Here is a 20,790-nt window from a genome sequence, read left to right as displayed (position 1 = left end):
CCGCCCTCCGCACGGCCTCCCCGCTGCAGCCAGGGCTGGCTGGCGGCCCCCCCCATGGCACCCGGCTCCACCGGGGGTTTGAGAGCCGTCTCGCGTCTCTCCGGCTGGTTTGCTGCCTTTTTTTGGTTAGAGCACTGCGTCCCGCCTCGCGGAGGTGTCGCGCCTGCTTGATGGAGGTTCACGTGCTCCACACCAAGTATCTGCATCCTCGGTGCCCGCGTGCAGCCTGCTGGGATGCTCACTGGCCCTGGGCGGGCTGGCAGCTACAGCCCCTTGGGAAGGGGACACAGGGACAATGACGATGTCCATTCCTGCTTGCAAGGACAAGTGGGATGTCCGTAAACCTGTTTATCGCAGGCGTGACAGTGCTATCTGCCCTGCTCGATAACGGCGGGGGCTCGGATGCCTTTTAAAGGAGAGAAGCGACAAGTGGATAGTCAGAGCTCCAGATAGCGGGCGCCGGGGCCAGGCGGTGACGTGCCGAGCCCCGGTGGCATGTGCTGCCTGATGAGACCCAGCTCCTGCCAGCCCCTCGGCACGCTCTTGCTCCGATCCTCCATCTTCCCATCTCTTGCTAATCCTTCCTAAGCCCCTTCCTAAGCTCCCCTTTCCGAGCCCTGTACTTATCCCTGCCACCCTTCGGCAGCGAGGTTGGGTGCCTGGCATGTGTAGGATGTGTCCCCCCTGTGTGCGGCTGCCTCCTCGTCCCAGCCAGCCCGGGGCTCCTTGTTTTGGGGAGCAGGTTTCCCCCGCTGCAGGCAGGGTGCTGCCCTGCTCGCCCTCCTGCGCAGCCCAACCTCGGGCGGCTGCAGGGAGGAGAGGTGGCCAGACCCGGGCTGGCAGGTGCTGCACATCCAGGAGGGCTGTGCAGAAAAAATAAAACAAAAAAATAAATGTTTTGCCTCATTTTATGAAAGGCTCCTCTGTCGTATCCCTGAGCACCCCCTGGGAACCGCTCCCAGGCCACGGATGGGAGCCCGACCAGTTTTGCCATGAAGCTTCTGCCGAACAGTGAGGACTGAGGCAAAACGCAGGCAGAGCGGCCGCAGCCGGCGGTCACTGGCCATCGCTCGCCACAGCCTGCAGCAGCAGCTGGCTGCTCTGCCATTTGTCACCGTGAGCACCTGGCCACAGGCTGCCTCTGGGACGTGGGAGCTTTAGGGGTGACAGGAAGACCCAGCGTGTCACCCTGGGGGGGACCCTGACACGGGGGATGGAGGGGGCCGGGCTCGTGGGTGCCCACGATGCACCAGCTGAGGGTCTGCGTGCTGCGCACGGACGACTGTCCTCTGGGCGAACCCAGCCAGCAAGGGGTTTTTTTCCTTAACCTTTTTTTATTGGATATTTTCCGCCCAGTCTCTTCTTGCCCTGTAACAAATCCAACTGATCCCAGGTGCCAGAAAATGTGAGGCACACAAGCAGAGGCGAGCAGAGGAAGGCTTTCCAGCCCCGGCTCCCCGTACAAGAGGCTCTGTCTCGGTGCATGAGTTTTTTGTGGTATTTGCATCTGAAGGAAGAAGAAAGAGCCGAGGGGAGTCAGCACGGGGAGGGGGAGAGGTGAGCCAAAGGAGAGGCAGCCTGCGGGGAGTTACTCCTTATTTATTCCTTACTTTTCCTTAATCTCCCTGAAAGCTCTCCAGTTGACCTGCCCTAGGATGGAGTCCCGTGCCTTTTGAAGGCTCCCGGTGGAGGCGATCCCAGCTTCACAGCCGGGGCTGGCCCAGCACGGTCAGCAAAACATCCCCCCGTCTCGCAGCCCCCCCTTGGTGCTGGCACCAGCTTTAGGATTGGGGCTTGCTTTGGGCTCGGTCCCACCTGGGAAGGGGGATGCTGGAGGGATGTGGTTCCTGCTCCGCTCCGTGCAGCATTCCCTGCGGGAAGGGGGTGAGTTAAAAAGCCCTGACCTCATAGTCCCCAATTTATCAGGGAGGGGGGTGCTGGGCTGCCAGGCGCACCATGGACGAAAGCCCCCCCGGCCCCTAAGTGGGTAATTATGGGCAGGGCCAGACCAGCAAAGATCAAACACCAGTGCCCCGCGATGCCACATGTGCTGGGCCGGGGGAGCCAGCTGGCCGCAGCGGCTCAGGAAACCCCGAGGCTGCACGGGGCCGGGCGCCATCGGAGGAAAATGGGTCACCTGCCACCGTGGGGGCGAGGGCTGGGGGGGACGGTCCCCTTGGCGGGGACACCCCTCGGTGTTGGTTGTTGCGGGGTGCATCGCCCCCCCTGGAAACCTCCTCTGGCGGCTGAAAAAGCAGCTTTGGCGCCCGCTGCGAGGGAAACCCTGGTCAGCCCTCGGGCCCCCAAATTTCTGATGTAAAATGTATCATTTGCCGAAGGTGACACCAAGGTGACAGCACCCAGGCCGGTCCCCCGCCTGCTCCTCCTGGCCTTGGTGTGATGGCAGATGTGTCCCCAGCCTGGGCATTAATGCAACTGCCTGGGGACGCAGCACAGCAGGGTCAGGGATGTCCCCTCTGTGCCACTGTGCCACCACATGCATCCAGCGTCCCCACCGGCAGCAGGCTGTCCCACGGGTGCGCTCCCATGCCTGGCACCGGGCATGCTGGCCCCAGGGAAGCTGTGCCATCCCTGCTTGCTCAGCCATTGCCACTCAAGTCACCCGTTCCGCTGTCCCCATGGCCCCGGGACAGCCCTGCCCTTGGTGTGGGAGTGTGCCAAGCCTCAGCCAAGGCAGATTAAGACACGACCAGCTAAAGCCACTTTGCTCCTGAACGAGCATATCCTCTTGGGATTTAGCGCATTTGCAGGCGGGGATTCACACCTTCAGGTGATTTGTCTTAATTGCCCCCAGCCTCTATGTGGGAAAAGCCCTTGGTGGGTGAGAGCCTGGCTGGGTGCTGGTTCTGCAGCGCGGCCGAGCCCTGGGTTTCACCTGTAGCTGCCCCACACATGCTGTCAGGTGGGTGCAGCCTCCCTCCTCCTCCTCCTCCTCCTCCTGCCTCCCCAGCCCCCAGGGCTAGGACACCAGCTGAGGTTTCCTGCAGATCTGGAGGATTTAGACAGCAGACCCTTTCTGGGATGTCCCTCGCAGTGTGGGAGAGGAGCCACTGCGGGCGCGGGGACGATGCTGCTGGTGCCGTGCTGGCCCCTGCCTGCTGCCATGGGGTGCTTTAGGGCAGCAGACACACCGGGTGCTGCAGAAGGACCCACTCGAGTGCCCGTGGGGCTGAGCCGGCAGCGGCAGCTGGCCTCCCAGAAATCAATAGCTCCACAAATCCCCAGCTCCACAGATCCCGGCGCCGGGAGCGGCTGCCGGACGGGGCCTGGGCGCGCCAGCTCCATCCTGGGGCACGCAGGGCTCAGCCACCCCTCCCTGGGGCCGCGCGGGGCCAGGGCGTCCCGGGGGCACCACCGCCACCTGCCCCTGCGCGGGGACCCCGCGGGCCACAAAGCCCCACATTGTTGTGACAGCAGCTGGGCGCGGAGTGACAGGGACGCCTGGGTCCTTCCGACCCGGAGGGGTTCGCGGCCGATGGAGAAACCCCCTGCCAAGCATCCCCATCGTGCCCGGCCCCGCACACTCGTCACCCCGTCACCCCCTGGAGCCCTGGGTTCCCTTCCCAGGGCTGTCTCTGCGCCTGGGGCCGGGCGGGCGCTTGGCAGCCGCACCAGCTGCCGGCAGAGAAAGGAGGAATTAGATGACAATGGCGGCGGAGGAGAGCCAGGCTGCCGGCTGATGAATAATGCAACGGCTTTGCTTTTGGGAGCAGCAGATTTCCTGTTTACCAACACCCGGCCCGGGCCTGCGGGGTGGCGGTGCAGGGGTGCAGCCCCCCAGAGCGCCCCAGCCAAGGACCCTGCCGCCCCACTTGCCTCCCCTGGATACCCCCCTCCTGTGCACCCGCTGCCTGCAGCAGCGCTGTGGTGCAGGATCCGGCCATCTGGGCACAGAGGGGCTTCCCCTGGTGCAGGGGGTCTGCACCCCACCATGGGGCACGTTTTAGAGGGGGCAAAGCCGGCACTCCCGCCTCGGCATTGCTTCATGGCTCCCTGAGCATCCCTTTGCAGCAGCGGCAGCCGGAGGGATTTTTGACATGGCGTTTCCATGGCAACAGAGCAAAATGGCGCCAGGAACCAGGGGGCTGCTGGGCGCTGTGGCAAGGCAGCCTGCGCTGCCAGAAGCAGGGTTATGGCGGGGAAGGGCCGAGGGTGCCGGGGCAGCAAGCGCGTCTGCTCACCCTGCAGATGGGGTGGGAGATGCTTCAGCCCCTCTGCTGTGGCTGGCCCCAGGACCAGCGCCCTCAACTCATGCCCTGGGGCCACGGCATGCCTGTGATGGGCAGTGCTGCCCTGTGATGCCATGCTGTGCCGTGCCATACGTGCCATGCCGTGCTATCAAGGCCACCAGGAGACCTGCCTTCCTCTTTCCCCTCGTCGGCCTGCCGTCACTGCTATCTCCGCTCCCCCGGGGCCTCTCGCCCTCGTCCCCCCGCCAAGGTCTCCCGTATCAGGCCTGTTGTCCTGGCTACTTAATCTGGGTTTCTCGGTTACCCCATCTGGAAAAAATGTGTCTAAGAATACCCAGCACAGGCACGGCGCTCCCCGGAGCGGGGGGCTGCTGCCCACCCCCTCTGCATGCGCCACAGCCCCTGTGCCCTCCGCCCCACCTGGGCACCGTCCCACCAAACCTGCTCCTGCACAGCCGTGGCTGTGAGCGCTCCGGGGGGCTCCGGGGCCAGGGTTTCTGAGGGTGGTTGCTGTCAGGATGCAGCCGGTGGTCTCTCGACCACTGTATTTGGAGCTGGGCTTCTTCAGACACCAGTCTGCCACCCCGAAGGACCACAGCAATGGCTGGACACCCCTCTGCAGCCACACAGTCCACCTCTTCCAGCCTAACTGTGCAGGGCTGCGTGTGTGCACCGAGAGTTTGAAAGCACCCCCCAGGTGCTCCCCTGTCCCTAAAAGAGGGGACTAAGTGTCCCTTAGCTGTCCCTAAAAGAGGGGGCAAGAGGGCTCCTGTGCTTGCTCCATTTCTCGCACAGGCTCCGGGGCTGGGGGACGCGGCAATGGGACCTGCTGGTCCCGTGGGTCCGTGCCAGCCCGCAGGGATGCAGGACTCACGCAGGGACAGGCAAGGTGGCACCGCTCGGGCGTGCGCCGGAGGGGACCGGGCACAGGGCTGGTCAAAACCCACAAGTCACGTTGCTTAATTGCAACGTTCTTAATTTTTTTCCCGGGAAAGGCGAATGGTGAGCACTTGCATCCTTTGGGCTTTCGGAGGTGGGGAACAGGGCTGAGGACCGTACACCTGCCGCGCCCGGGACCGCGCCGTGCCGAGCCGTGCCGGGCCGTGCCGAGCCGGGCAGACGCTCCGCGGGCAGCCCCGCCCCGGCCCCCCCCGGGCGGCGGCGGGGCCAGTGGGCGGGGGCCGGGCGGAGCGGGGCGCACGGCTCGGCTCGGCACAGCGCGGCACGGCTCGGCTCGGCTCCGCTCTCCCGCCATGGCATCCAAGTGCCCCAAGTGCGACAAGACCGTGTACTTCGGTGAGCGCATCCCCGGGGCCCGGCCCCGCATCCCCCTCCCCGCGCCGGGGCGCATCCCCGGGACCCCCGCTCTGTCCCCGGTCCGGCGCTCATCCCTGCCTCCCCCTTCCGCGAGCCCCGGTGCATCCCCGGGTCCTCTTCTCCTTCCCGGTGCCGGGGTGTTTCCCCGGGTCCCCCGTCCCCAAGCCCGGCGCATCCCCGGGTCCCCCGTCCCCAGGCCTGGCGCATCCCCGGATCCCCGCTCGGCCGCGGCCCCCCAGCACCCCGTGACCTGCCTGGTAGAGGCTGCTTCTCCCCCGGGGCCCCCATCGCAGCGGCCGCGGCCCCCCTGCTCTGCCCCCCTCCAGCCCCCCGGGCTGTGCTGGGGGATGCTGCTGGCTGGCCCTGGGGCGGGGGACACGGGGGGTATGGGTGGCGGGAGGGTCCCGGGCACCCTCCCCTGCTCCCTGGGGTGAAGGGAGGTGAAGCAGGGGATGAGGAGCCCTGATTGAGGTGTGTGCCCGCAGCCTGTTTTGGTGCTGGGGTGGGGCTCATGTCCCCGTGTACCCGCTGGCTTGGGTCGTAGGGGAACCCAGCCCATCCAGCATGGACAGGGTGCCGGGCAGGGGGCTCCCATGAGCGGGAGGGGTCTCTTGGTGCAGAAGAGCAGGCAGTGGCAGGTGCAAACAAAACCTTCTCCCAGCCAATTTGTTCCTCTTCCCTGCAAACCTTACTCCAGGTGTGCCGTTCACCCCTCCCCATCTCGCCTCTCACCCAGCCCTCTGCGGGCTGGGGAGCTAATGAATGGTTTGGGGTTTCTACGGGACTTTTTCAAAGGCAGCATCTGGGCTTAGAGGTCCATCTCGGCATGCCCGGGCTGGGTTTGGGCAGCAGCAAGTCCCTGCAGGTCTCCGAGAGCCCTGTTTGGGGTTATGGCTGGTCAGGATCTCTGGGAACCAGGGCTGGGGTGTCTCCCGTTGGGCATCCCGGGGTGAGTGCCGCCGCCCAGGTTGCAGAAAACGCCGGGGGCAGAGGTGGGAGCGAGGGCTGATCCCCTGCCTTGGTGCCTCACTGCCGCTCCCCGAGGAGCCTGCCCCAGCCCGCTTCCCCCCTGCGCGGCTGTCCCCGGCCGGGAGCCTCCCGGGGAGCGACCTGACCCCCCTGGCCTCGGGGTGGGCATCCTCGGGGTGGGCATCCTTGGGGCTGCACTGCAGGCTCAGGGTGGCTTTGGGGACGGATCCAGCACTCCAATCCAGGCTGCCTCCTGGAACCTGCTGGCCACGGGGTCCAGCTGGCCTGGCCTGGCGCTGCCTGCCTGCACCCCTTCCTGTCCGTCTCCCTCCGGTGCTCCAGCGTCCAGCCCCTGCTGCCTTAGCACGTTTGTTTGGTAGAGAAATACCAAAGGGTGCTGATGGTGCCTGGGCGTTTGAGGCATTGGTGCTTTCATTCCTTTCCAGCCATCTCCAAGTAAACACAGAGAAATAGGAATTTGCTGTCTTCCTCCTTTAAATAAACCTATTTGTGTGGGGGTGGGAAGGGCTTGGCCCCTTGGATGTCTTTCCTTGTGTGAATCTTTTCCTTTTTAAGCAGAAAATAGCGTGTCCGTCCAGCCAGCTGGGCATTGGCCCGGGGTCAGAGTCACTCCTCTCGCTCCAGGGACGAGCCTGCCCTGTGTGGGGGGGGCTGGGGCCAGGCTCGGGGACCCCCGCCTCACTGCCGGAGGAGGCCAAGCTGTGCCAGGAGGTGAAGCGCCAGCCCCCAGCAGTGCCCGCGCTCTTTCTCTCTCCCCATGTTCTGGGAGACTTGTGGGTCTCTTGGGGACGTGATCTGGGGGGGAGCAGTGCTGTAGCCCATGCCCCCAGCTGCATGCCGGCTCTCCCTCCCGGCTGGGTTTCTGTAGGTGTAGTGTCCCTGTCCAGGTCTCTGCTGCTCCTTGGCTTCCCCGTTCCTGCCCCCCGGGGGGACGCCTTGCCCTGCAGGCAGGGAGGAGGCAGGTGCCCGGCAGCGGGGGAGCGGCAACCCCCATCACACACCTCCCCGCAGGGACCGCGCGGCCCCCGCTGCCCCTAAGAGAGACCGGGGGGTGAGTTGAGATGGGAGCGAGCCAAAAACTTCTCTGTGCTTGGTGCTGAGATAGGCTGGAGCACGTCCTTGCTGGCGCCTTGAGCTTTTCCTTGAGGAACCGCCCAGGCTCTGGCAGAATAAACCCGGGTCCGTTTATTTAATGCATAGAAACTGGATGCAACCTCTGAGCCGTCTTCCTGGGACGCGGCTCCTGGGGTTTCCTCCCGATGGACCGCGTGGCTCGGTGGGAAGGCGATGGGAACGCTGCGCCTGGGGTTTGGTAACGCTTGTGAATTCCTCGGCTGGCCCGAAGCTTAACGGGGAGGTGATTCATAAAGCCCCGCTTGTTCGGGAGCGCTCCTCGCCTGTGCTGAATGAACGCTGGCAACTATAACTTCTCGAATGCCTGGGATTGCAGCCGTGGGTCATGTGTGAAAAATGCCACCACGTCCCGTTCCCGGCCCTGTGCAGTGCCCGAGCGGCTGACCAACGCCAGCAGTCGTGGGTACCGATGGAAAACTCATTTCCAGCCTGCCTGTTGCTTCATGCTCCCTGGAAAAATCCAGCGGGCTCCTCCCTGCACAGTCAGGAGGATGTGGGCGTTTCCTGAGCTACAGAATGAGCTTTTTTCCTTTAAAAAGCACAGGGAAATATAAAAATAGTTTTCTGGCTTTTTTTCTATTTTTTTTTTTTTTTTAAAGCAGGCTGAGGTCTGTGACATTGTTTCCAGGAGCGGCTGGGGCTAACTTTCCCGCTTTGGGGAGGTTGGAGGGATGAGGTGAATGTTTAACCGGCGGAGCAGCGCTGCCGGCGGCTGCCGGGGCCGGTTCCCATCCCGCGCTGGCAGGTGGCGGCGGGTTGGGGTTGGGGTTGGGGTTGGGTTGTCTCTTCTCCAGGAAGCGCCGGAGGGACCAGAGTCGCCTGAAGCCAAACAGCCGCACATTTCCCCAGCTCCCTTTTGCATCGCTAGCCTTAAATGAGTTTTGCAGGGTCGCCGGGAGCCCTGGCCAAGCCTTTCCGCCTCCCGTCCTCTCTTCCCAGGGAACTGCGGGGGATCGCGGCAGCGGGGGGTTTCCTGTTTTCCCATCTCAAGCGCGAGGCAGGCGAAAGCCCCAGGGATGCGGCAAGGACACGTGCAGCAAGGTCTGCTGGTGGGCGGCTTTTGGGGAGCTCTCTGCACATGTTGGGGTGTTTGAGGGCCGGCAGGAGGCTGCCGCGCTGTTTGTTTGGGAAGGAGCATCCTAAAAGCACGTGGGAGTCACCCAGTATCCCCTGGCTTGTCCCGGCTGTGTCTGCAGCCGGAGCAGCAACGCTGCTCTCTGGGGACGGTTTGCCCATGGGGTGCCAGAGGGGGACTAAGGACATGGACACATCCAGCTGGGAAGCAAGGAGGGTCCAAGCCTGGCATGCTCGGAGGGGCAGATGCCTGACCCCGCTGTCACGCTGACGTCCCGACTGTGCTGGAGGAGAGGGGTGCGGCAAGAGACGGGGTGCAGTGAGGTGTGGGGTGCTCTCCCTGCAAAGCACCGCGCCGGCAGGTCAGCCCTGCAGAAATTCAAGCTGCAGAAGCCGCTTTGCAATTAATGAGTAACCGCTGTCCTTGGCTCCGGGCACTGGCTGTAGGGAGACGGTGGCCTGCCAGCAGCCGGGCAGGAGAGGCAGGAGGGCTTTATTTCGATTGCAGCCGTCCCTAACAAAGGAAGCGGCTCTTCAAGCGCAGCCGGCGTAGCAGTCGGCACGTCAGCGTCGGCACGGCCCCTGGCTTGCCAGCCCGAAGGCTGGCTGGGCTCCTTGGGTAACTGCCTGCTCCGATGTCTCGGGGCGGCTGCTCTCGGAACGTGGACCTTGCGGAATGGTAACTAAGGATGCACCAGTTCCCTGCTCCCCACGCAGGGCCCTGCTGGGGGGGGATGCCTCTGTGGGAAGCTGAAGGATGGGCTGATTAGCATTAGCTTTTCCCTCAGGAAAACAGCGCGAGCTATAGAAAATTATCTGTGGGAGGGCGGGACGGGACGGTGTGAGGTCTCGGCCCCCTTGCTCTCGCGCGCTGTGAAGTGCTCGCTTTGCTGGAGCTGCCGGGGCTCCTGCACGGTGCGGTGCCGGCATCTCGTATGCGTGTTCGCAGGCAGGTGCCTGCCTTGCAGGGAGCTGGGGCTCAGCTGCTGTGGGACACAGGGATCCGCGTGGATGTGCCTGCAGGGGTTGGTGCCGGGGGCCCTGCTCTCCCTGTGCCGCCAGCCTGCGGGGGCCGTGGGTGCTGGAGGCTTGGGGCTGGCAGGCAGCTCTCTGCAAGCCTGACTGGTCCTGAGTGACTCCGTTTGGTGTCTGGTTTGTGGAGCTCTACACCCACGTCTCAGGTCCCAGGCAGGTCTCGGGCAGAGCTCCTTGTGTTCCCGTCCTCCCTCCCTGCCCCTGGCAGGAGCACAGGGATGGGGAGAGGTGAGGTGATGGGACTGGAAAAGAAAGGCAAGGGAAGGTGGAGCAGGAACGCCCAAGGGAGAGGTAATGGAAAATCTGTCGCTGCAATGTTGCAATCAAATACGGAGCCTGGAGCGTGTGCCGTGGTGCCACTTTGGGCTGCGGTGGGGTGGTGGTGCCCATTGCTCCTGGCAGTGGGGTGGGAGGCCCCGAAGCAGCTGGGGAGGTGATGGTGGGGCAGGTCCTGGCGCGCGGGTGGGGAGAGCTCTCCCACCAGCCTGCCGTGTGCTTGCCGGTGGAGCGCCGGTGCTGCGGCCCCCAGGGAGGTCCCAAGCATCCTCTCCCGCTGCCGTCTCTGTTCACAGTGTGTTGCCCACAGCCCTGGGCCAAACCCTGCCTGGAGCTGGCTGTGCAGGGAGCCAGCAGGGCAGGGAGGTGAGGAGCCGTGGGGCTGGAGGGGCACTTAGGCAGGCTTGGCTGCTCCAGCATGTCTCTGAGTCCTGCTCTCGCTGACACGGGCCAGGAAACTGTCTCATCCTCCCGGCGCTGCCCATCAGAGATGGTATCTCAGCGCGCAGGAGGAACACCATGCTCTGGACCAGCAATTACCCCAGGAGGGGTTTTGCTCGCATGCCCGCCCGTGCCCCAGCTCTCCGCTGGCCGCTCTGCCACTCGCCGCGGGGCGAGAGGAGGGCTGCAGGCTGCCTGGGTTCCTGCCGCTGGCCGGGGGTCCTGCCTGCAACGCCTCGCGTGTGGGTCTGCGCCGCAGCAAGAAAGCAGCTGATTTCTTGGACTCAGCCCTGGCTGAACCCAATGCCTGGCAAGAAAGACTGCTGATCCTCTCCCCGCACAGCCACGGTCGAGCTGCCGGGTCTCAGAGCCAGAGGGATGGATGCATCCCGCACGAACGCTGCTTGATGAAGTACAGCAACCCTGTGGAAAATGGAGAGGGACTTGCTGGAAGCTGCCCTGGCCCCGTGAACCAGAGCGGGAGGTTGAAGGCTCACGGCCAGGAAAGTGCCTGCAGTAGGTGAGGTTTTGTCGGCAGAGAGGCGGGGAGCGGCGGGGTGGACGGGAGCCATGCCATGCATTAGGGCTGCGGCTGGAGATCAAACAACCCTCGCTCGCGCCCGAGTGGCTCGGCTACACAGGGGCTCGGGTCCTGGGGAAGACCTCGCCTTCGCCTCTCTGCTCGGCTGGGGTATTTCTCGTTCCCCCGCCCGGCCGCGCTCCCCGGCGAGGCCGTACTGAGCTGGCTTTGTTGCGCGCTTGGAGGGAGCCCAGCAAGCGAGCGGCTCGGGGCCGGAGGGCTTGCCTCGCCTTGTTGCGGGGGAGCTAAATATATATCTGTGTCTTGGCCACAAAACCACAGTGCGGCGTAACCGTCGGCACCGGCTGTGTGACGGGGGAGAGGAGCTGCCTGGCCATGCCTGAGGAGGGCGGGAGGGGATGGGGCGGGGGACATGGGAAGCCGTGCAGACCCTTCCCAGGGGACCGGCGGAGAACCACGGCTGGTGGCACGGCCCGGCACGGCCCGGCACGGCGTGGCAGGAAATCCGCAAGCTGTCCCTCCGCCTTTTCCATCTCCCGGCCATGCTGCAAGGGGCTGGGGAGGGGACGAGGCTGCCGGCTGCCTGGGCTCTCGGCTTTGTTTCCAGCCATTTACCAGGCTCCTTTCCCTGTGCTCATCTCTCTTATTCATTCCTTTGTGCCTGCGACCGCTTTGAAGCACATCTGCGGTTGGTCTGACAGCATCCCTCTCCTCCAGGGATGCCTGTCGCTGGGTCCCTGTGGGGATTTGGCATCTTTACCGCTGGACTGGGCTTTGTCAGCCCTTCCCCGCGTCCTCCCAGGGCTGCGGTGGGGTGGATGGGGCACAGCCCAGCCCTTTGCAGAGACGCAGCTGCAGCTACGGTTGCTTTTGCTGAATAAGCCTCCGGCTGGAAGCGGCGCTGACGTCAGGCTGTGGAAATACCTGTGCGAGGGCCCGGAGCCGGCTTGGCGTGGCCCCCGGCACTGAGGCTGGGAGGATGGATGCTCCCTTCCCACCCCGAAAAGATGTGCCCACCTCTGGCCCGCACCAGCTGCCTCGCCCGGGCAAGGCGGGTAATGAAGGGATGAGCCGCGTTGTCTCTGGGGTGGGGCTGCCGCAGAGCCGTGGGGAGCGGCTGCCTCGGCAGCCCCCTCGTGCGCTTTCCTGCTCCTGGCCTCCGATCTTCCCCGGCTCTGGTGGTGTCCCTCGTCGGCGTGGGCTGCACCCCCTGCACGGTGCAAATCCACCCCATGGCTACGTCCTGCAGCTGTCCGTGTCCCCGGCCGTGCCTCCACCTCTCCTCCGCGGGGGCATTTCCCCTAGGGGAGAAGTTTATTATCGATGGGCACCCGGTGCCCACCCACAGCGAGGTGGGTAACCCAGGGCAGGCAAACCCCGAGGCCAAATTCCTGCAGGCGAGTACCCTTAACTCTGCCCTTCCCGGGGGGTGCTGCACGGCTGGTTTAAATTTGGGGGGCTTGAGGGGAGCATCTTGCCACGGGCTGAGTGCGTAGGTGCGGGATCCAGCAAGCGGGGCGGGACGTGCGTGCGCTCGGTGTGACGCTGAGAGGGTGCGGGTGCTGGCCCGTCCCTTCCCGGCATGGCGGGGCATGGCGTTCGGTGGCGGAGGCCGGGTGCAGTGTGACGTCTGGCCGAGCGAAGCCTGCACCGGAGCCCTGTGCCATCCTGCGCTCCCTGTGCAGAGCTGGACGGAGCCCGGGCACTGCTTCGCCCCAGGCTGCTCTTGCAGTGCCGGTGGTGTGGTGTCCCCCCGGAGTCAGGGGGTGCGGAGCAGGGCTCCCCCCAGCAGCTCCCCGGGGGTCTCTGCCGCAGCGGGAGGACGTGGCCAGAGACTTCTCCTCTGGAGCTGATGCGATGGTGGAGCAGATGTGGCCGGGTGACAGGAAATCTGGGCGCTGGTGCTTTCCCTCCGCAGTGATTTACGGGGCAGCGCGGCCGCGGGCGGGACGCCGCTGCCCTGGAAATGGGCTGGGGTGGCTCCAAGCTGCTTCCTCTGCTCAGCGCGAACAATGCCGCCTGGAAAGCCGTCCCGGCTGTGCTGGCCCCGACCCCCGGGAGCCCCTTGTTTGCAGCCAGAGGATGCCTGACCAACCTCTGCGTGGCATTTCCACCCGCAGGCAAGGGGTAGCCCCCGCGGTTCCCGGGCTGTCCCCGTGCCCCGGGAACAGGACGGTGCACTGGGCCACCTCCTCCCTCCTGCCCCGTCCCCTGCCAGGGGCTGCGGGTGCCAGCGAGGTCCCTCTTGCTCTGCGTGGCCCAGGAGTGCCTTGGTGGGTGGATTCATCAGGGAGCAGCAGGGATTTACTGAAATATTACGGAAGGGGGACATTGGGGGGGCATCTCATCTGAGGGGGCAGGAAGGAGCTGGCGTGGGCTGTGGCCGGCTGTAATTGCAATGGCCTCCGGAAAACATCCGCCGGGAGTTTCCTCCTTGCTTTGTACGCAGGGCTGCGACGGCGCTGAGCCGGGGCGGCGGGGGGAGCCGGGGGTGACGCAGCCGAAGCGCAGCCTGACCCGGCTGTGCATCCGCTGTGACAAAGCCGAGTGGCTCTTTGGCCCCGAGCCCCCGGCTCGGCTTTCAGCCCATCACGCTCCATTTCCCTCCCTGGTCACCCCGGGGAGGCACCCGTTCCTGCCGGGAGGGCTGGGGCCATGCAGGGCTCCTGCAACAGCCCCAAGGCAGCGGGGTACCGGGACCTCTGTGTCCCCCTTGCTTCTGGGGAGCACTTGCAGGGCTGGGGGGCTGTGTGCCCCCAGGCGTGGCCGAGGGCTGCAGAGGAAGGGGAGGGCAGGGTCTGGCCCTGGCCCCTTCCTCGTGTGCTGCCTGCTGTGAGCAGCTGGGGAAGCACGAGCCCTCCCAAGCCCCCGGGCTTGGGGGCCAGCAGGGATTTGCCCTGGCAGCTTTAAGCAGGCAGGCACAGACCCCCCGGCTGTGGCGGGGCACCCCTTCACCCTGCCATCCGCTGCCACCTGGGGTTTGGTCCAACAGCCTGGACTCGTGCGTGGCATCAGCGGGAGGTTGGTTCGGAGCTGCTTCCAGCTGATGGTGGTCCCCCCAAGCCCGTCCTCCACGTGCTTGCTTGGGGATGCTCTCGGGGCTCCCCTGCACCCCGGTGTGATGGCTCCGGCTCTGCTCCCTCGTGCTGCCCTCCTCTCCCACCGGCCACCCCGCTTTGCACCGGGGCTGATTTTTTGGGTGGTGATGGCAGTTGTTTCAGCTTATCTTGGCCCTGCAATGTGCCCCGGACGCAGCTGTTTGCCGTGGGAGGAGGGTGGCCCTGGAAGCCAGGACCTGCCCTCGGGGAGCTCTTGACCCCCATCTCGACCTGATGCTAACAGGTGACATTTGCTGAGGTCCTCGGGGGAAACCCGCCATCGCAGAGGAGGTCGTCTTGTAGCGCAGGGCCGGGCTCCGGTTGCGCTTTTATTTGCTTGTTAAATATTTTATTTGCCTTTTCTGATTTAGTTTTACGGTGGCTTTAACTGGATCACGCTGTTTTCCAGCTGTCTCCGCACATGTGCAGGGGAGAGGGAGGGTGAACGGGAATTGGCGGGGGGCACGGGGCAGGGAGGAAGGGGGGACGGCGCGAGGCCGGGGATGCAGGACGAGGACTGGCAGCCCGTGCTACCTCCCGGGGTGCTCCTGGAGACGTACAGCTCGGGGCCAGCCGGAGGGGGTGCATTCATGTAACCGGTGTCCAAGCATTTTCCTTCCCTGAATTTGCCCACTGATGCTTTGAAACTGTTTTCGGTGCCGGCAGCAAGTTGCTCCGCAGGTTCGTGGCACTCTGGGGCAATGCAGGGACCATGCCCACGTACCCGTCTGCATGTCGCACCTGCTCCCGGGCTGGGGGCAAGCGGGGAGCACCCGCATGCCCAAAAGACGGGTGTTTTCCAGGGCCAAACGTCCATCCTCGGTGACAGTGGAGGCTGTCTGCCGTCCTGTCCTCCTGGCAGGCGGGTGTCCTGGGAGCAGCACCGGGGCAGCTCCGGCCGAGGGCTGGAACCGCAGCTGAGGCTCCCCGGGAACGCTGGGCGCGTGCGGGGAAGCGTGACGAAACGGGTGGCGTGGGGTGGGCATGGTAACACCAAATATTTGAATGGGAGCAGAGTCATTCCGGGAAACGTGGTGGGTAAAAATAGACGCAGGGAGTAGGAAGGCAAACGCTACCGTTGCTGGACTGGTGCGTGGGAAAGGGCGTCTGTGCGATGGCAGAGCCGGTGCTGGGGGGGTCAGAGGCTGGGGGGGCCTGCGCCCATGGCCTTGAACGGCCCCAGGGGCCCTGCGGGCTGCAGCAGAGTGGTCCCTGCAGCGTGGCTGATTTCCACAGCGTGCTGATGAGCAGCCCCCCTCGAGCGCAGCCCCCCGTGGTGCCTGGAGCCTGGCTTCCCCAGGGACTTTAGTAGGTGCTGGGCAGTCGCTCACCCCTCTCATGTGTTCCCTGCAGCCGAGAAGGTGTCCTCCCTGGGCAAGGACTGGCACAAGTTCTGCCTGAAGTGTGAGCGCTGCAACAAGACCCTGACCCCGGGCGGGCACGCCGAGGTAAGAGCCACTGGGCGGACGGGGTGGGGGAGCTGTGCTGCCATGCAGGGGTGGCCTGGTGGGCTCTCCAGGGCTCTCCAGCGACCCAGGGATGGGGAATCCCAGGAATCGGGCTGGGGCAGGTACCCGATGCCATGCGGATGGGCTGTCGCTGCGGCACGCAAGCCCAGGAGCGTGCACTGTGGCTTCAAATGCTGCTGCTGCTGCTGCGACCTGTGGTGCTCCAGAGCTCTCGTGCAGTCCTGGGCAAGCCACAGAGTGGTGCTGGTAGCACGTGTGGTGCCCCAGCTGTGCCACCCCAGTGCGGGCTCCCGGGCAGCCTGTGGCAGGGCTCAGCATGCCCCAGCAAGCACTTGAAGCAGCTCCATGCACCAGGCGGGCTTGTTTGGGCATCGCGCTGGCTTCGAAGGCGTGCGGGTGCTGAGAGCCTGCACCGGAGTGTGGTTAAAAACACCACAAATCAGGGATATGCGGGTTGCCATGGCGATGCTAACTCAGCACTGGTGCTTTTGGTGCCCTGGGGCTTGCGCTGGAGTGCGATGCCACCGCGGCTGCCCAGCGCTTGGGAGCACGAGGGTGCTGTGCCAGCGGTGGCAGGTGCTCGGGCCTGGGAGCAACTGTGTTCTTCTTGTGCGATGCCCCAGTGTGACACCCCGTGCCCTGGGTTTTGCGCGGTGCCTGTCATGCCAGAGCGTCACCAGCTCTTTAGCGCGGTTTTAGCACGCGGCACAGCTGGGGAGCGGGCGGCGGCGGCAGGGACAGCCGTGCTGGTTGCCACCAGCCCCTGGGGGGAGTGGGGCTGGTCCTGCCAGGGAGGATGGGGTTGTGCGGGTGGATCTGTGCTTTGGGCCGGGTTAAGCCTGGGGGATTTGCTGCTTTTCCGTATAAGGCCGGATTCTAGTCCCATGGGGGATGGCAGCCAAGCCCCCACCGACTGTGCCAACAGCTGGATTTGGCCCTTCCCTGCTTTTTCTCCCTCCTTTCAAGCCAGCGTGTCCGGCCGGGTGGGAAAGGTGTCGCCGGGAGACCAGCGAAATGTTTACCCTCCCCTCCGGCATGGTAACACTGCGAGCACACTCATATTTATGCCTTGCGTTATTTTGCAACTGCCTGCTGCCAGCCCGCTGCCGGGTTGCTCCCCCAGCCTTGCCCCCGCCCGCTCCCAGCCCTCGCCTTCGGCACGGCACCGCTCGGGGAGGCGAGGGAAGGGACGTCGCTTCTGCTCAGCTGCCGCCCTGCCCGTTTTGGGCAAGGCGTCCTTGCCTGGCAGCAGAGGGGATGGAGGGCAGGAGCCCGAAGCAGGGCTGAGATGCTGAATGGAGCCGAGCAGGCGATGGGGTGGGTTAGTGCCTGAGGACGGGGTCCCAGTGGGTTTTCCACACAGGGCGGTGTGCGTGGCGGCCCCGCTGGCCCCCTGCCCCAGCCACAAACGCTCTTTCTTTTCTCTTGGACTCGGTTCCCGGTGGCCCCTGAGAAACGGCTGTGGGGAGCTCCGGGGCTTATCGCCCGCTTCGTGCCTTCCTGCGATAATCGCCCCCAGCCGATAGCGGGGCCGATGGCGGCTGGGCTGGGACCAGCGCCCGCGCGGGGCCTCTGATCTCAGGCCAAGGCGAGGGGGAGGCGAAGCTCGGAGGAAGCCCCGGCGCTCTGTGCGCCTGACAACGGCCTGACTGCGCACAGGACGCTTGACGGGCGAAGTGACGCCTTACTGGGTCCTGCCGGGTCGGGGCTTGGAGATGCCTCTAGCTGAACTGCCGCCGGGTGCTGGCGCTCCAGCCCCGCGGTACGGCACGCGCAGAACAGCCGGAGTGTTTGATGCAGGCGAAATCCTTGAGTGCTCGGTTCGGGTTGGGCTGTCGCTGGCAGACCCGCAGCCTGGGTGCATTTTGGGGTGTAGGCATGGCCATGGTGCTCTCTGAATACCAGTGGGGATGGAAGCAATCCCGAGGGAACCATGGTGGCCGCTCGGCATCCTAACACTCCCCTCTCTCTCCCCAGCACGATGGGAAGCCCTTCTGCCACAAGCCCTGCTACGCCACGCTGTTCGGCCCCAAAGGTACGTCCGTGCTCCCCCCGTGCCTGTGCAGCCATGGCCAGGGCTGCAGGAGGGACCAGGCCCCCCATCCCTGCTGGCGGGGAGCACCCCAGGAGCCAGGCTAGCGTGGGCTGAGCATCAAGCCAGCACTTTGCAGTCCCAGCCCTGCCGACCCCTTATGCAGAGGGAGAGGAAAGCTGCGGGAGGGAGGGAGGGAGGGAGGGATCCGTCCTGACAGCTTTTTTTTTTTTTCATATTTAAAAAACAAATTCCCATTCAAACAGAAGGTGGAGTCGCTCTCCTATCCCAGACGTGGCTGGAGAAAGCCTGGGTCAGGAGAAAGCAAGCCGGGGCCGAGGTGCAGCGGTGTCCGCAGGGGCCCTGTGGCTCAGCGGGGCTGGGGGAGGTGGGACAGGGGCTGGGGGAAGGATGGAGATCCCGAGTGCTCCCAGGCCACCACAGCCTCTCTCTGCCCCACTGCAGGAGTCAACATTGGTGGCGCCGGGTCCTACATCTATGAGAAGCCGCAGATCGAGGGTCAGACCGCTCCGGGACCCATCGAGCACCCGGTGAAGGTGGAGGAGAGGAAGGTGAACGCTGCGCCTCCCAAGGGACCCAGCAAAGGTGAGGGCAGGGCAGGACGGGCAGCCTGGCCCTCCGCTGTGGCATTCAGCCGGTCCAGAACCACTGCGTTTGGTGATGGTGTGGGGTGCAGGGTGTGTGCGGGGGGTCCTCTGCACTCGTGTGTCCCGGCTGAGATGTCCCCCCGCTTCCCACGCCCATGCCCTCTCTCCTTCCAGCCTCTAGCGTCACCACCTTCACCGGGGAGCCCAACATGTGCCCACGCTGCGGCAAGAGAGTCTACTTTGGTAAGGTGGTGAGCGGGCAGTGGGTGCATGCCCCGGGGTGGCATGGCCCCACGGTGCTGGGGCTCCGTGCAGGACCCCTGGGGCACGCAGAGGGGCTGGGAGGGGGTTTTGGCTCAGAGATGGGGTTGGGGGCACAGAGGGATGTGCCCAAGAAACCTGCAGGGATGGGTCCTCTTGGAGGAGCTCCTGGGTGCAGGGCTTCATCTGCATCGTGTCCCCTGCTGTCACCTCCCAGGTGGGTGGTGTGGGCTTAATAGCTGTCCTCGGCCAACCTCTGTCCCCTGCGAGGCAGCAGAGGGGTGAGAGAGATGCGGGAGGCTGGGGTGCACAGGGCTGTCTTGGGATTTTATATGCAAAGGTGATGTCCCCACGGGGCGTGCTCCCCCTCGGCATGTGTGCAGGGGGGCTGGCGTGACCCTCCCTCCTTGTCCCCGATCTAGCCGAGAAGGTGACTTCGCTGGGGAAGGACTGGCACCGTCCCTGCCTACGCTGCGAGCGCTGCAGCAAGACGCTGACCCCGGGGGGCCACGCCGAGGTAAGGATGTCCCGGCCCCGAGAGCCCCGGGCAGCGCACGGGGGATGCCAGCGGGGCATGGCTGGAGCAGCTCCTGCAGCCTGGGGGAGCGCTGGGGGTGCTGGGGTGCGGGTATCTGCAGGGGACGAGCAGAGCGGGAGAGGTGCCCAACCAGGGGCATGTGTCCTGGGGACTGGCCTTTCCTCGGCCCCCCACCCCGGGTGACGTGCTTCTCTCTCTGCCCCGCACAGCACGACGGACAGCCATACTGCCACAAGCCCTGCTATGGGATCCTCTTCGGGCCAAAGGGTGAGTGCCTGGGGGTGCCTGGGCTGGGGAACCGATCCGAGGGCATGCGCCCCGCCTGGGCTGCCACTCTTGATCCTCGTGCCACCACCCAGAGGGGACATCTCCCCGGAGTGTGCCACCTTCCTGCCCAGGTCCTCACCCTCCTGCGTCTCCTCCTGTGCAGGCGTCAACACTGGAGCTGTGGGAAGCTACATCTACGACAAAGACCCTGAGGCGAAGAACCAGCCCTAGACGGCGTCCCCCTGCCCGCCCGCCTGCCCGCTCTGTGCCCCCATACTAACCTCCTGCTCGCAGCCGGAGCAGACCCTCGCCAGGCTGGCCACGGAGCTGTGCTCTCTCTGCTGTCTCTACTCCGGGCAGGACGGCCCTGCACCCCGGGTTATATATCATAGTCTCTAATATAAGCTTCAGTGTTTAAAGGCAAAGGTAGAAGGTGTCTGTGGTGGTTCCCAATGCGCTCTGCCCTCCCCAGCCCTCCCACCAGCCCCCTGAGCACGGGAGGCAGCAGGGCAGGTGTGGGGATGTCACCGTGTGCAGGGGACGGCGGGTGGCACCCGAGGGGCTGAGACCGGGGGGAAGGTGGTGGCAGGAGTCCCACCACGGGAGGGTGCTCCCTGCTGTCCCCGCACGGAGGGCGATGGAGGCGGGTGGTCAGGGCGCCCAGCCCTGTTCCTCGACAGCCGCTGGGGATGTGCGGGTCCCCTGAGGGCTCTGGCTCATCTGGCAGCACTGCCCTTCTCCTGCCCCTTCCTGGGGTCCATGCCCTGGCTCTCGCTCTGCCCGGGGCCCGTGGCTGACCCCAGCTGCCGTTGGAGTTGCAGGGTCTGGCACCTCCCCGCATCCCCATCCTTGCACCCCCAGGGCACCCCTGTACACGCACCCGGGCAGGTGCCTAACTTGCTCTGCTGGCTGGTTTGGGTTGGTGGCCCCCCCCAGCCTGGTCCCCCACGGCAGCAGAGCCCATGCTGGGGGGGGGAACCCCGTGGCTGCAGCCCTGGGGGAGTGGGCTGCTCCCCGCCTTTGGAGGGCAGAGCGCATTGGGCTGGCGGCTCGGCAGCGGGATGCCCGCCTTGCTTCCCAGAGCCGGAGGTTTCTCGTTGTTGTTTTATTTATAAGCAGTTGTAAATGTGCCCCTTGCTTTGGAGAATGACACGTGCCCCCCAGCCTCACCCGTCCCCCCCCCCCGTGCACGCCCAGCCCCGCTGCTGCCCAGGAGGCCGGGGAGGGGGCCGGTGCAGGGGACCTGCCGGGGCGGCGAGCCCTGCGGTGCCAGCACTCTGCTCTCTCTGGGCTCCCTGCGCCGCCGCGGGGCTGACTTTTGTTATTTGCTGACAATAAAGGTTTTGAGAGATGCGTTGTACGGCTCAGTTGGGCGGAGGTGGGGGAAGCTCTGTGCGCCATGCAGCATCCCTCGGGTCCCTCCAGTAGGACAGGATGGGGACCCTGCCGCTCCTCCTGGGGCAAGACAGAGCATCCTTAGCCCCAGCCGAGCCCGAGG

General features: G+C 65.2%; 1 protein-coding gene across 2 annotated transcripts; it reads left to right on the top strand.

Annotated features, from left to right (window-relative positions):
* The first annotated feature begins 5,377 nt into the window (after nucleotides 1–5,377).
* On the top strand, nucleotides 5,378–20,643 carry CRIP2 (cysteine rich protein 2). 2 transcript variants are annotated; one of them, XR_012674552.1, is made up of 9 exons: nucleotides 5,378–5,507; nucleotides 15,471–15,565; nucleotides 17,564–17,621; nucleotides 18,084–18,224; nucleotides 18,401–18,469; nucleotides 18,910–19,004; nucleotides 19,235–19,292; nucleotides 19,456–20,250; nucleotides 20,324–20,643. XR_012674552.1 is itself a non-coding variant. In XM_075156617.1 (8 exons), the coding sequence occupies exons 1-8, from the start codon at nucleotides 5,465–5,467 to the stop codon at nucleotides 19,521–19,523; spliced, it is 627 nt and encodes a 208-aa protein (XP_075012718.1). In that variant the 5' UTR covers nucleotides 5,421–5,464; the 3' UTR covers nucleotides 19,524–20,643. The 2 variants fall into 2 exon arrangements, 1 of the variants encoding a protein (XP_075012718.1); XM_075156617.1 differs by having other exon boundaries at nucleotides 5,421–5,507; nucleotides 19,456–20,643.
* Nucleotides 20,644–20,790: the final 147 nt, after the last annotated feature.

The sequence above is a fragment of the Calonectris borealis genome, chromosome 8 (genome assembly GCF_964195595.1).
Source record: "Calonectris borealis chromosome 8, bCalBor7.hap1.2, whole genome shotgun sequence".
NCBI classification, from domain to species: domain Eukaryota; kingdom Metazoa; phylum Chordata; class Aves; order Procellariiformes; family Procellariidae; genus Calonectris; species Calonectris borealis.
Note: the sequence above shows the minus strand (reverse complement) of the source record. Positions and strands in the feature narration are given on the sequence as shown.